General features: G+C 41.2%; 2 protein-coding genes across 4 annotated transcripts in view; both read right to left on the bottom strand.

The window, feature by feature from the left end:
* The window catches only part of oit3 (oncoprotein induced transcript 3), a 32368-nt gene extending 20179 nt beyond the window's left edge, over positions 1-12189 (bottom strand). The window contains exons 1-3 of one of the 3 annotated variants that reach the window (XM_059946486.1): positions 11796-12189; positions 5012-5389; positions 1244-1354 (exon numbers count right to left, since the gene is read on the bottom strand). In XM_059946486.1, the coding sequence (XP_059802469.1) occupies positions 1244-1354; positions 5012-5387 (487 nt within the window). In that variant the 5' untranslated portion in view covers positions 5388-5389; positions 11796-12189. Of the gene's footprint in view, positions 1-1243; positions 1355-5011; positions 5390-8092; positions 8157-10968; positions 11105-11795 lie in introns of those variants that run through there. The other 2 variants (XM_059946485.1, XM_059946484.1) reach the window with 2 other exon arrangements.
* A 1872-nt stretch (positions 12190-14061) lies between these two features.
* The window catches only part of mcu (mitochondrial calcium uniporter), a 197371-nt gene continuing 195692 nt past the window's right edge, over positions 14062-15740 (bottom strand). The window contains exon 8 of the mRNA XM_059946490.1: positions 14062-15181. Coding sequence (XP_059802473.1) covers positions 15104-15181 — 78 coding nt within the window. The 3' untranslated portion in view covers positions 14062-15103. The remainder of the gene's footprint in view (positions 15182-15740) is intronic.

Raw genomic sequence — 15740 nt, 5'->3', positions numbered from 1 at the left:
GAGCCTGACATATTTTATACATCTTCCTTCCTATGAACAGCTGAATTAGCATTATTATGCTAATATCACAATACTGTAGAGGTACAGTTGCCATATTGAGTAACTTCTGTGCATTAGACAAAACTGACTTAAGGACCTGTGTAAAATCTGAACTATTCTTTAACTGGGATGCCCTGTTATGAATTGCCTACCCTCAACATCAGTACCTTCAGAAACTCACCAAGAATTGTTTTTATGAAGTTTTAAAACCAATAGTCAAGCAATTTTCTGAAGTTCTTTAAGAAATGACCCCACCTGTAGATAAATTCATACCAGGATCAATGAACATTTTAAGATTATTCTCCCATTTCCCTCCTTTTTAAATTCTGTTGGATCCTGGTGCTTTTGCAATTCAGAGGTTCGGATGTCAAAAATGAGGCATGAAGCAGTCAGCTTATTACGTGTTATAGCAAGTTCAAAGTAAATTTATTATCGAAGTACATACAGTATGTCCCGCTTGGGGGCGCATTAATATCAGTGCCGGACTCCGGAGTGAAGGTTCCCGGGTTCAAGTCCAAGTCTGGTTGAGCATTGAGCTAGCAACTCGGCTTCGTAAAAACAAGAATAGCTTGCTACGGAAACGCTGCCAAAAGGTGGTGCCCTGATAACTCCACTGCTGAGTTAAGGGCTATTCTTACATACAGTATTTGTCACCATATACAACCCATAGATTCATTTTCCTGAGGGCATACTCAATATATCTATAGAATAATAATCGTAACAGAATAAAGAAAGACCACACCAACTTGGGCGTTCAAACAGTGTGCAAAAGGCAGCGAACTGTGCAAATACAAGAAAGAACAATAATAATAATAACAATAATAAAGTAGCAATAATTATTGAGATTTTGCTGAGATGAAGAGTGCCTGTAAGTAAGTCCACTGGTTGTGGAAACAAAGAAAGAAGGATAAATGAAGAAAAAAGACAAAGGCTTGGGAAATTGTGGCCATCTGATCCTCTGACGAGAGGTAACAACGTCCCAGTGATAAAACAGTCAGATTCAAGTGGAGAGACATCTGCTGTAGAAAAAATGAGAAGCTTCTAGAAAATACAGAATCAGCTATACCACAATTATTAGATATATTACTGAACAATTACACATGTATAGCTGACTATATAAATTCTAAGTGTAGGAAAGTTAAACTACAAGAAAAATAAAAGGAAAAAAAAAAACAATTCTATGCCCAAATCCATCAGTCGTTACCTAGGCAAGTCTGGCCGTCTGGTCCGAGGATAGTGCCTGGGGTGCATTGACATTCACTCTCACCTACACAGTGTCCCACACAATCGACATGATCACATATGTCATAGAAATCTGCAAAAGAGAAAGGATGCGGTCAGTTTGAGATAAAGCACATAAAAGGAAGTGCTTAGTGCGGGAAGTGACTGGTTGAGCTATGGCACTGTCAGTGGGAGGTCATGAAAAGTTGGCGGGAATAGGTCCCAGAGACCAGCACGACAAAACAAAAGAGTTTGGCCCAAGTGGCTTGAGTTGTCAAACGTGTTCTGGGCAACCTTAAAGCAGGAGGAGGGTTATGAAGGGTGAGAGGGGGCTCAGCTGGAGTACAGATACAGCCCAGGCCTTTTGGGCCAAACTGCCTCTTTTTAGTATCAGGCTCTGCAAACTCATGAATATTACAGGTTTATAAGGGTATTTAAGAGTTTAGCCCCTACATTCCCCTGACTGAAAATAATCCACTGCTACATTGTCATAACTATTAGCAGTTTACCCATCTTCACAAACCTCTTTCTCTCTTCTCATTCAATGGTCCAGGGAGAGAAACTATCAGCCAAAGTTCCTGCTGGAAATGTGGGCATGGAGTTGGTTTAGCTGCGTCAATAGGAGGTCATAGCAAGTGACGTTTAACAGCAGTGCCACCTGTGTTGTCACCCACAATTATTGAGGCATTAGTATGGAATAAATGTGAGGAAACATCATAAAAGCAGGAATTTTGTGGGAAAATGAGCGGGGAAGGGTGGAATTTTCAGACCTATTGGTGTAAGAAGACAAGAACCAAAGAAAATAGGAACAGGAATCAGCGGCTCACCTTCTTAAAGCAGCTCTGTCATTCAATATGATAATGGCTGTTCTGTTCTGGGCAGTGAGACAATGGTCAGTCCTCCTCTGACCATTTTGTTCTGCTTCAGAGTCCATTGAGATGGTGACTAGAAATGGAGGCCCGATGCCTGTGAGTCTGGGACCCTGAGCCAGAGGGTGAAGGTTAGAGGCCCAGAGTTTTCAGGTTTGAGAATCTGAGGGTAAGGACTGGAGGCCTGGAAGTGGCCTATCCTGGGGCTGGAGGTCTGTGTGTGTGAGGGGGGTGGGGTGAGAGGATAGCAAAGGAGCTTGTTTTGCTGCTGTTGTCTCGTGTTGTTCTGTTGAACATTCTGCACATTATGTTGACGCCAGGATGTGTGATAAAACGTGTGTTGGTTGCTAACATGAACGGCACGTTTCACTGTATTTTTTGATGTACAGGTGATAAGTAAATATGAATCTGAATTAAGAGGAACATCGTTGATTAGTGATTGGTTTGCACCAGGGATCAAGGGTGAGGGGTGAAAGGTCCCTCTCTTCTGTCCTGCCTGAATTCCGATTGCACGTTGGCAACACAATGCAGTCAGACCCGGTGCAGCTCTGGAAATGTTACTGAGGTGGTTGTAAGGAGACGGTGTCTAGGCCATGGGTGTTTTCACTGGAACTAAAATGATGAGAGACTTCCTCAGAGAGGATCAATTTCTATCATTAGGATCTGGTTTATTACCACTGACACGTCGTTAAACTTGTTATTTTGCAGCAGCAGTACAGTGCAAGACAATAAAGTTACAATAGTAACACACACAAAATGCTGGTGCAACGCAGCAGGTCAGGCAGCATCTATAGGGAGATGTTTCGTCACGAAGGGTCTCAGCCCGAAACGTCGACAGTGCTTCTCCCTATAGGTGCTGCTTGGCCTGCTGCGTTCCACCAGCATTTTGAGTGTGTTGCTTGAATTTCCAGCACCTGCAAATTTCCTCGTGTTTGAAAGTTACAATAGATTGCAGTAAGAATATATAAAATAGAAATAGTGTACAACGGGAGCAAAATAGTGAGGTGGTGTTCATGGGTTTAGAAAGACAGTTAATTTATGGTATGAAAATTACAGGAAAGCATTATTTCACTGAGAGTTCAGGGTCTGGAGCTCTCTGAAAGCATTAGAAAATCCACAATCTGCAGGATGTCTACGTGACTGAGAGCTGGGAGATGGGTGTTATCAGCCACGGACATTTGGATTCTTTCCCTCCCGTTTATTTCTCCAACTCAGTGAAATTTATTTCTCCAACTTGTTGCGGAGGGCGGAAAGGTCAAACTGAGCCTGGAGACCAGCAATGGCTGGCGGCTGGAGGGAACGAAGCAGTAATCAAAGCATCAACCGGGAGAGCTGGCATCTGTAGCTTCATCAAATATAGAACAGTACAGTACAGGAACAAATCCTTCAGCTCAAAATTTCCATGCCAAACAATACTTAAAATTAAACTAAACTTCTCCTTATAAGATAGAACATGGAATAGTAGAGCACAGTACAGGCCCTTCGGCCCAGAATGTTGTACTGCCCTCTAAACCCATTCCAAGATCATTCTAACCCTTCACTCCCCACATAGCCCTTAACATTTCTTTCATCAAGGTGCATACTAATGTCCCTTAATGTGCCTACCTCTACCAACACCCCTGGCAGTGTGTTCTATGCTCCCACCAGTCCCTGTGTAAAGAACATTCCTCTTGACATCCTTCCCCCATACTTCCCTCCAATCACTGTAAAATTATGTATGCCCTCTTTATTAGCCATTTCTGTGTTGGGAAAATGCTGCCGGCTGTCCACTCTATCTCAGATCCAGATTCATTTATTTATCACATGTAAATTGAAGACTACAGTTTGCATTAACAACACAACCTAAACCCACAGGTGTCACTTCACTTTCTGACACCAACATAGCATGTCCACAATGTTCAGCAGAACAACACACAGCTATAACAGCAAAGCAAGCCTCTTTCCTCCCTCCCACCCACCCACCTGATCTTTTCCTCATATCATCTTATAAACCTCTAACAAGTCAAACCAAATTTATTCCTGCAATTAATCCCTATACCCCATATTTATTTGAATCGTAAACACCACCATCACATTTGCTTTCACCACCACCTCTAGCAGTCTGTCCAACATTCACCACGCACTGTGTAAAGAAACCTTCCCCCACACATCTCCTTTCAACTTCCTCCCTCTCATCTGAGGTGCTTGCCCTTTACTATTCGATCATCCTCCCTCGAGAGTGAGATTATGACTGTCTACACTAATGGAATCGTACATAATTTTGTAACCTGCTATCAAGTCTCCCCTCAGCCTCTCCAGAGAAAACAACTCAAGTGTTTCTGAACTCTCCTTAAAGCTAATCAGCCATCAACATTATTCACCAGATACCTCTGCATGAATTAGGAATTTGCTGTGGTGTGATGGTCAGGGTGTAACGTGCAACAAAAACAGTAACATTCAACACATATAAGGAGTAAGAGATTATACAAAAGTACATTTAGAGGTTAAAGTACAGATGTAATAAAATACATATAAGTTTTAAAAACCTGTATGTAAACAGGATTATAAAAACTGGTTTAATGTTTCTACAATGCAATGCACTGACGGGATAACTAGAATGGTTGATCAGATTAACTGCCGGGTTCAGAAACTTTTAAGAAAATGTAAAGTTTGTGTTTTAATTGCCCTAGAGTCTCTTTTTGGAAGGTTGCTGGGTGGGTGGAGTTACAGTCTCTAATCCAGGCAGCGTCTGGTAAATTTTCTCTATATCCCTCTAAGGCCTCCAAAATCCTTCTAGCAATGGGGGCAATCAGAACAGCTCACAATATTCTAAGTGCAGCCAGCCAAAGCTTTATGTAGCTTCGCGAGGTTTCGCAGGAGACATGAGGGAGTTCAGTACTTACGTCCACAGTATACATGGAAGCAGACGGTGGGCTTTGGCAGCCGGTAGACGTAGTATCCTCTTGGGCAAGCCTTCACGTCCACGGTGGTGCTCCACAGGCAGCAGTTGTCGTTGAAGCTGGCACAAGCCTGCACTGACACAACGCCATCGGATGGGGCAGGGTGGCTGCCGTTCAGCCAGATGGGAGCATGAGTGCCACAGAGGTTCTCCTGGATGCAGAAGTTGGGCATGGCGTCACCTGCCATGCCGGTGAAGCGGTACCATTCCCCGTCCATGTAGCTGTCGCACATGGGCGTGCCGTGGGAGACGTTGATGTGATGTTCTGTGTTTCTCCAGGGCTCGTTCAAGCTGATGTACGCTGAGCAAGGGTCCAACATGGCTGCCGGAGAATCAAAGTCAGTCCGTGCACTCAGTAGGCACAGTAGCAATTAATTGTAGCCCCAAAATGAACTACACAGGCATTCAGACTCTCTCTGTAATTTTTGTACTTTTGTACTCGAGTCAAAATTGAGCAGGGGAAGAGATACTGAGCGACAGGATAACAGGGATGGGAGGGCTATGGAGGGCTATGACCCAGTGGCCTGTCAATAGAACTCAGCAGAATAATAGTTTGGCATGGACTAGATGGGCCAAAGGGCTTGTTACTGTGCTGTAGTGTTCTATGACTCTTAAGAGAAACAGGCAGGGACAGAACAGAACATTTGTTGGTCTGATGAGCAGATGCTTGAGAAAGGGGAAGGAGAGACTAGGAGGCAGAGAGAGTGGGGAACGTCCATGAACGACAAAGAAAAGTGTGCAATAAAAAGCTGGACAGAGTCCAAAGGGTTAACTGTGTGCCATCTAGTGCAATGACTTATATAGAAAAGGTCCACATGTAATAAGGATGTGTTTCAGAGCATAGAAATATTGTTTAACTACCCTATGGAGAAGTATCGAACACAGACAATAAACATGACTCATCCTGTTGTCCACTTGTGCATTAAGGTTGAAGGTTTGAACTGGGCATTAAAGAAAGGCATGCGTCTCAGGCAGAGCTTTTAATCTCGAACGGAATTCCTAAAGAAAATTACTTCCCTTCATGTCAATTCAGTAACATATTTTCATACAACAATGCCCATCAGACAGTCACAAGTTGATGTATCTGTTATTCAGTTTTGGTTGTACAGGATGACAGCAACAATTGCCGAAGTAATCAGATATACCTGGTCTTCATGAAACATCTTTAGGAATCTTTTACAGTACATCCACCTACAAAGGTATAAATTCAAAATCTCAAGCAAAGAGCAAACTCAAGTGATTCTGCAGATGCTGGAAATCCAGAGCAATACACACAAAATACTGGAGGGATTCAGCAAGTCAGGCAGCATCTAGGGAAGGGAACAAACAGTTGATGTTTCATTCTGTGATCTTCAAGTCTTGGCCCAAATTGTTGACTGTTACTTCCCCTCCTTAAATGTTACCTAACCTGCTGAGTTCTTCCAGCATTTTGTGTGTGTTGTTCAAGCAAATGGTGTCTCTAATGATAAAGAATTCTCTCAGTATTAAACTGTAGTGTTACTGGATAATATTCTTATTGTAGGAATGGGATTTGAACTCACAGTTATCTGATTAAGAAGTGAAAGAGGGAAGCCAGAACTGCCTATCTGAGAATCAATGAGTAAGGTTTACTTTTCAACACCTGGTTAACTCTCTGCAGTTGTTCACCAACCCAAGGGAACAAGCTGTCCAATGTTGTTGCTATATCATAACAAAAAAAGTGTTTCCAAACTTCTCAACAATTTCACAGAGCAAAACATGGGGAAGTTATCACTGAACATGCTAACAGTTCATTATTAAAGCAGCATTGATTATAACACATTGGTGAGGATAAAGCAATGAGCAAGAACTATCTACAAAGCTAAGTGGAGCTCCGAGGAAAGATGTTTCTGAGAAAAGTATTTAAGACCTTGAGCTTTATACACAATGTGCTGGAGGAACTCAATCGGTCAGGCTGCGCCAATGGATGGGAACAGTCAGTCGACATTTTGGGCAGAAACTCTTCATCCAATCTATGTTGACACTTTATTCCCATCTATAGGTGCTGCATGATCTGCTGAACTCTTCCAGCACATTGTGTGTATTGCCCTAGATTACCAGTGTCTGCAGTACCTCTTGTGTCTAAGATATCCAACTTGATTGGAAGTGGATGAAGAGTGAGAGGAACTTCAATAAGATTATAAATTATTAGATCAGGATCACAAGACAACAATAAAAATTAAAACTAATGAGGAATAGATAGAGGGTAGAATTACTTATTCTAAGAAACTTAGGGAATATTGTAAAATTAACCAAGATTTGTATATCTACAGCACAATAAATATTCCAATAACGAACAAAGCCAATGTGATACCTGAAATAGAGGTTTAAACGATTTGAAATGGAAACCAATGCAGTAAATATCAATGCAGAGAACCCTATTGCCAGTTATACATCATTACAATCCCACTATTATTAATACAGCTTGTCAATAAATTATCTTTAATTGACTGAGGAGTAAATATTGACCAGAATACCAAGAAAACTCCTCGAAACATCAACAGTTTGTTTAAGATTAACTTTGCTGTTCAACAATAGAGCACTTCCCCAGCACTGGTGCATTGGAACCCAATGTTTTTGTGTTCCAGCTTCAGATAGAAGCTGCAAGCTTCCATCTCCGAAGGGAAGATTGCTAGCCAATTTATCATCGAGGTAACTCTGTCGGTGTTTTCCAATACATGTGTCCAGAGGGCCAGAAATGTCCTCCCCATTCAGTTACCTGTAGAGCAGTAGGTCAGAATGAATGGGGAGCAGTTCAGATTGATACCAATCCTTCCCTCAGAGGCACTTCACATTAACAAAAACCTATATCTATTCATGGAAAGAAAACAGGAACCCAAGAAACAGAACTTAGTACAATTTAGAGCCATTACATTCTCAGATGGAAAGATCTTTCCTGGAAGTGTTCATTCATCCTTAAGTTTTGTGGCACTATCTTAGATCCCTATTGTATTGAAGATTCTGGTTAAAATGGACACTGGCAAAATTGTTTTTCCCACTGACTTACCTAATGAAAATGAGGTTTGAAGCATAGTGGAGAGAGTTAAACCCAGCAGAAACAGGGACAACATTGTTCTTTGTTCTATCGTAGAGTTAACGCTAGTTTCTCCTTCAGCTTCCTAAGTGACTGGTTGTTCCACATTCTCTCTGGGTGGTTTTATCTCTCGGGTAGATTCTTTATCTGGCTTCAGGAAAGGGGGACTGGATGTGAGGCTTCAGCCTTGACCTGGGTTGCTGACGGAGATGAGGGGCCAATGAGCCTGTTCTGATAGGGGAGCTATTTTCACTCATCCTCCTATTGTTTTCAGGATTTTGTTGCTCTTAAATCACCAGCTATCTCAGCCCGCAGAGGACATGATAGCAGGCCTCAACCATGCCCTCATTCCTGTTTCTCAACTGACACATGGTCAACACACTTCCTGTCCTTTTCAAATAAAACGGAATGTTTTGCAAAAAACATTGTGATACCTTAATGTGTCCAGGCAGCATTTTGTTCTGTTTTCGTACAGGTTGTGACCTACCAAACATGGATAAGACCAAGTGCAATTGGAAGGGTTGTTGTTTCTGAAAATTATCTTCAATTCCCTTTCAAAGTTATTTTTCACTTTGTTTATCATACTTCACTATTACAATTAACAATGATACGCTGCAGACACAAAATAACATGAAACGTTACAGCAAAATATCACTTCCTACCAAAAGAAACTTTTGGAATAACATGAAATCAGTAAAATGCACATTTATATATTGTATTTCACATGCCTTTCAGGACTTCTCTAAGAATTTACAGCTTTAAGCAAAGCTTTAAACATGGAGGGTTCTGAAAAGATGGATGTTCATTAAATAAGGTAGTGTGACCCACAAAACTGCTGGTCACGGTGGGCCAGGTTCAATCCTAACTTCTGGTGCTGTCTGATCAGAGGTCTCCCCAAGATACAACAGCTTCCTCCCATCCCAAACACATACTGCTCAGTGCATTTAGTTAGTCACTGTATAGTCCCCCTGGGATGGATCAAGACTTGATGGTGAGAAAAGGTTGAATATAGTGAACTAAATGGGGGGAGTGGGGGAAGGGATTAATTGCTCTCAGGACAGATATAGACATGTTTGATGGACCAAATGGCCTCATTTTCTGTATATAAGAAAATGACAACATTCACAACCCTGGGAGCTAGTAACATAATTTCCATCAGACATTAGACACAGGAGTAGAATTAGGTCATTCAGCCCATCGAGTCTGCTCTGCAAATTACTTAAATTATTTTCCAAACAAATTCAAATCATCTTCAGCATCCAAGACTCAGAATTAATTTTATCTGTCCTTTTAGCAAATGTGGCCATGATTGCATTTAGATATGTGTATGATTAACTGGGTGTGCTGCGAATGCTAGTCACAGTGGAAGTTGAATTGTACGACTCACTGCTTGAGGAGGTGTTTTCTTACTTCCCTTCTGAGCAGCAGGGCTCAGACTGAAAGGAGTTGCACCATTGCCCTGGAGTATCACACAGCGGTGCTTCATCTTGCCCTGGGTGTCGGTCACTTTTATTTCACGAACAGATCCTTGGTGCATTTCTACACAACTACAGAATCTAAAGTTCAAGATAAGTTTATTATCAAAGTCTGTATATGTCACAATAGTGGGCTGGAGATACATCTCTTCGGAAGAAGATTTAAGGCACTCCTTCCCTCTGCTAGCCTGTAGGTCAACTGATCAGGGTGAAGCCAAGGGAGCAGCTGGTGCATATCACAAGTCCTAGTTATACATCTACTGATGCCAGGCAGCCAATCCCTGAAGAGTATTGATAATGACTGGGGTCACCCATCTTGTAAAAACACTGCCCAGAGGGCAGCAATGGGAAACCACTTCTGTAGAAAAATCTTTACATACCATTTGCTTATTTTTGTAATTGACAGTAATTTTATGTCTGTAGTGTACTGCTGCCCCCAAAAAAACATCACATCCTGTAAGTTGGTGATGATAAGTCGGATTCTGAAACTCTTGGTAGAACAGACACCAACAGTGCAAAGAAAAACAGAGCCAATGTTCCCAGTCAAAGACCCATCATTTCCAACTTTACTACTTTTCTGCCCAACTAGCTGAATGGTTCCAGATTTTTGGTTTTATTTCCAGTTACCAGCATCTGCCTTTTTCTCCCCCTGATTTTTCATTCTCAAGGACACGTTTAGTGAAATGTGAACCCGGAAGAATCCCATTGTGGAACAAGGAAGAAAACAGAGCTCCGGAAACAGCATTGAAGCCTTTAAAATGATGGGAATGCTGCATAAATCAGAGGCTGTTGAACTGAATGCCAATCTGGACATGCATTGAATGTTAGTTAACAACAAAAGTTCTTTCCTTAATAAGCAAAATCCAATCAATACCTAACATCTGTTGCAGAGATTCCAGACACATCACATATGCACTATGGAGATTTTCAGTCTTATAGTTTTTCATATTCTGCCTTTTCACCCACCCATTTTTTTGGGGTAGGGGGAAGGGGAATTTGGGGTTGATGTTCTTGTGACATTTTGTGTGGGGGCAGGAGGATCTAGGGGTGTCGACGTTTTTGCTGCATTTTTGTTAGCTTCTTTGTGCGGAGAGAGGGGTATTTGGGGGCTAATATTCTTGTTGCACTTCATGCGGGGGGGTGTTCGAGGGTTGATGATCATATTGCCATTCTTTATGTGCGGGGGGGGGGTGCGATAGGTGGGTTTGCTGTTTCTCTCTGAACTGACTTCCATGGTTTTATTTGTTTCGTGGCTATCTGGAGAAGAAGAATCTCAGAGTTGTATACTGCATACATACACAGATAATAAATGAACCTTTTGAACATCACCCTGTACTTTTGATTAATAAGACATCAAGATGACACCCAGTTTACCTTGTTGGAAAAGATTCCATGGCACCATTTTGAAGAGCAGGGGAGATTACTCCCATTGCATTGGCTAATATTTATCTATCAACATCACACTAGCAGATTTCCTGTCCATTGTAAATCCTGATTGTGGCTGCCACAACTCCTGCTTTACAGGAGTGACAGGACTTTAATTACTTCATCAGCAGTACTGTCTTTGCAGTATCCTAAGGTTGTGAAAAACTCTCAAAGAATGTGAAAAAGTTTTCAGTTTGTTAATAAATCATAAAGTGCACAGTAATGAGACACAGCAACTGGAGATGGGTAATGCAGGAATGTTATATGGTAGCTCAGTAAAACTCAGAGAATTCACTGCCTATTTGGAAATTCTGATGGCTAACTTGGTGACATTGCATGCATTCCTTTGAAATTCACAAGGGTCTCAATTCTCAAATTCCCTTTAAACTTTGCCAGTTAATATGTATATAATACATATTAAAAAATCATTAAAAGAATGTTGGGCTATTAATAGATTTAAGACAATAATGTCCAACATTAAAAAACATGCACTAAAAGAGGGTTGGTTTATTAATAGGATTAATATTTACAAGTCCAAAAAAATCTACCAATTCAACACTAAAGTTCTGCCCATGCTGAATTATCCTATATGTAACACACCTGTAGTGTTCAGTTTTAGAACAAATGAGAACTTATGTTTGTGAACATTGTATTCAAGATTAAGGAGGCTTAGCGTATCCAGAGTTTATAAATCACAGAAGATTGCTTCAGATATTAGAAAGCACATTCTTACAGAGGATCAAATTACAAGTGTGTAGTGAATATAGACTTCCTACCATTTGCAAAGGGAGTTGATGGACTTTAGCACCCAAGAGGAGCAGTAGGTTCCCACTCTGGAACTGCTGTGGTTTCTTCAGGCTTTGAAGGATCACACAAGGGGTTCAGGAGAATTCCCAAGGTCATCTCAGATTCAGTTGATGATTTTCCAGGACATTAAATTGGGAAAGCAGTGGAGGATAGAACAGTAGGGACTTCACCACCAATGTCTTCTGTTGGACCTTGTGAAACACAATTCTCTCCAGCAAGGCAGCTGGCTTTTAGGGTCAGGATAAATGAGTTCACTGTTTGTCAAAGAATAATTAAGGATACTATCATTGGTTCATCCTGCTCCTTAGATCTGGATCTTTCATTTCACATTCATGCCCCCTAACATGGCATCCAATTTTTTAAAAAAAGCATTGGAAAAAAATACTCCCAAAATTTCCCTTATAATTTATCATCTTGATTATCTGAATGAGATTACCCTTCAATTCCTGCCAAGTTCAAGACAATTCTGGAACTTATGCACCCCTACAGGCAGTGTGCTAACACTTCTCAGGTCTTAATTAACCCTTTGAAGCCTAAATAGCAATCCCTCAAAAAAAGTAACACTGCAAAATTAAGTGGTTTTCTTTTGACAATTTATTCAGTAAACAGTGTCAATTAAGAAATGGTCTGTGGTTTGATACATTCCTCAGATTCTGCTTCATAGTATGCAGCATTAGAAATTTACACAAGAGCATTTCTGCAAGTGTTACATGATAGAAAACATAGGAGTATTCGGAAAGCTACAAACATGTCTCAGCACTCAAGAAGTTAAACTGAACACCCCTGAAAGGGACAGGAAATTCAAGTATGGTGTTGAAAGTAGTGGGAATTCAGCCAAATTTTCCCGTGTTGCAGGAATAAATAGATTCTTGTACCACTTGTGTGAACATCCCTTGTACCTTGCCGTGCCCAGTAAGGGCAGAGATCCAATTATTTCATGTCTCACTACATATGGCAATATATAGCACAGACTTCAAAGGACATCCAAATGTATAACACACCATCTGGGCTGATACATTTCACCTATCATTCCTCTTGCATATATTATATAAAATGCATACAGCCATGTTAATTGAACATCTGTAGTACCTTCAACCTACTGTACTCTTAAAAAGAAACAGCAAGATCCCCAAAGTCTTTTAGATTCTGTAATTAAGCTCTCAAAGGGTCTTTATTTCCATGCACATTAGTATGGTTTCCCAGGGCCTGGTTCATGCACTTGATACAACAGAGCATCACGTTCTCTCTGGATTTCTCAGGCTGGGTGATGAAGCTAAGGCACTAGTCTCAGTCACTGCCCTTTACCCCGGGAGTCCCAGGTGCACATACTATTCTCAGGAAGTGGGGACAATGAAAACTGGCTGTAGGTGTTCTAGCAATGCCCTTTTAGCTCTGTCAGTGATGCAGTTTGCTGTGGTCAATGGGCAATTTCAGGATTATTAGCTCAAACACATCAGATCAACCTGATACCCTGCTAACTCCATTTCCTCCTCCACGGATTTTCCTCGACCTGAAGAACATTTATTTTCCAGATTTTCATCTAATGCAGGAGATTGCCTTTGTATTGCTATTTTTTTTCTTCTATTACCGGCGGCAAGAATGGCTGCTGCATGAAACCACCAACACACAGCTCACATCTACAATGCCTCTTAAAAACCACCTCACTTCGATATTCTTGCATGGAGCTCATCAGTACTGTCATTATGACTGCAAGAGGCATTCACCGCCAATATAATCTGCCTGAAAAATCATGCCAGTTATTTTCTACTGAGGAGATAAACTACCCAACAATGTAGGCCCACCCCACAATGAACACCCATACAAAGTTCTGTAATATTGTATATAACTTGAGTTTCTATGGTTTCCATTTTGGTAACAACCTTTTAAGTCACAGTGATTGACAGATCATCTCTGTCTGTACAAACAACATAAAGGGAACATGCAATTGTGACTTGCAGATCAGATGTCCCAATACAGGTCAGAGGTATTTGAATCCCGGTCTATCAGAAAAACCATGCAACATATTTTCCATGATGCAGCTCCCACAGTAACAGTAATGCAACATGCATTTGATACGGATCAATGTTCACTCAGTATTGGTTGACTCGTGTATCTAGATCCTAGTTATAAGATCTAGCACTTTAATGTACAATCTCCCAAAAGGGGAGCCTCTGATGCAAGGACAGTTAACAGTGACATCTTCACATATGGAAAAACAAGACAGCAGACAACAAATACCTCTTAAATGGGCTTATCATTTCTTTAATTGCTTTAAAAATAAATGCATTTCACTTTAGCAATGATTCAAGATGGGAAACGTGTACAGAGCCTAAATTGGTTTTTGCCCCATTCTGTCTGCCTTGTTTAGCGGGCCACTGCTCACCTGATTAACGTGGACAAGATTGTGCACTGAGAGCCTTTTTCCTGCTACCCACCATCCACCTACTAGGTTAAGTTCAACAGGCATGTACCTTGAGGCAGAATGTGCTGAGATGCAAAGATTTGTAAAAGGGGAGTGAACCGAGCTTTGCCAAGTTTAGTAAGAATCATTCCAGTCAGTGTAAAGCTTTGGTTCGAGGTTCACTTCCAAGATCACCTCCAAGAGATACTTACTCACTGTGCCAAAACAGCTACAAGTCATTCACCTCTTTGAGAAAGGGAGCACACAAGACTCTTTCCCCACTGATTTGAAACAGCTTGTTTAGAAAAGGCAGCAAGAGCAGCCAAACCATCTTTCTTTCCCAATCGTGTATCATACCAGAAAAAACAAACCATCTCACCCAGTGACCAAAGGCAACAGGCCAATTAGCTCCAAAAAACAACAATGATAGTTATTTATTGTCAGAATTACATTGCTCTTTCTTATAACATTTTCACACACAATGCCCTTTTCATATTTTATTTTTGAGTGCAGCAATGTCAGATGAATTGATAGTTTGTAAAATCTGCACAAAAACAGAATTAAACAGTAAAATAAATGGTGTAAATAAATTTTTTTTAAAAAAATGCAGAGGAAACGTGCATCCCGATCCGCCCACACGCCATCACTTGGAAAAGCGGCACTGTTGTTTCCACATAATCGGATTCCGCTATGCACCTGACATCTCAATGTGATCTCAAACCCCCATCCCCACAGCCAGTAGGACCCTGAGGACCCGCAGGGGTTTGGCTTTGATAAGGTATAGAGTGCCATGGTCTCAGCGTTTCCAGACATTCCACGGGTTGGTCGGTGGGAGTGGCAGGGACAGGGGGATGGTGGTGTCACCTCTGCCATTCTTCACTCTTGGTCACTGACGGGCTGAATGGGGAGATGGAGCTGGAGTGGATCCCGGAGACGTTTCAAGTCCAACTCAGCCTGAAACGCAGAATTCACCAGGAGTTACCAGATATCCCAAAATTCCTTGTGCAAAGCCATTCCTCACAAACCAATACCCTTCCTACTGCTTTGTAAATCAAATTAAAAAAAAAGAAAATACTTGTTTTTATGTACCGGTGATCCCTGCATTATGGGGAAGCAGAGAGTTGGAAATCGGTCTATAACAAGATTTTCTGTAATTCCAAGCAGTATCATCTGTGCCACTTCAAAAGAAAACATTTGTTTATTTACTTACTTTAAAAATCACAAATACTATGACAATAAATTTTATTCTGTCTCATTTTTGTGTAGTGATATGTGAATTCCGTGAAGGTGAATTTCTATTACCCAAGCGACTATAATACAGGAATCTCTTGTCATCCCTTTTACAATACCAGGTACAGCAGAACAGCACATGAGTTTCTTTCAATCCCTTCACTGCAACTCTTCACATGCTCTCAATAAAATGAACTCCTTCTAACTAAATATTGGGAAGGGCAAAGGCATCTTTGTTGATCCCCATCACAAACTCTGGTCCCCAGCCAAAGATTCTTCCCAA

This window comes from Hypanus sabinus, chromosome 21 (assembly GCF_030144855.1).
Source record: "Hypanus sabinus isolate sHypSab1 chromosome 21, sHypSab1.hap1, whole genome shotgun sequence".
Lineage (NCBI taxonomy): Eukaryota > Metazoa > Chordata > Chondrichthyes > Myliobatiformes > Dasyatidae > Hypanus > Hypanus sabinus.
Note: the sequence above shows the minus strand (reverse complement) of the source record. Positions and strands in the feature narration are given on the sequence as shown.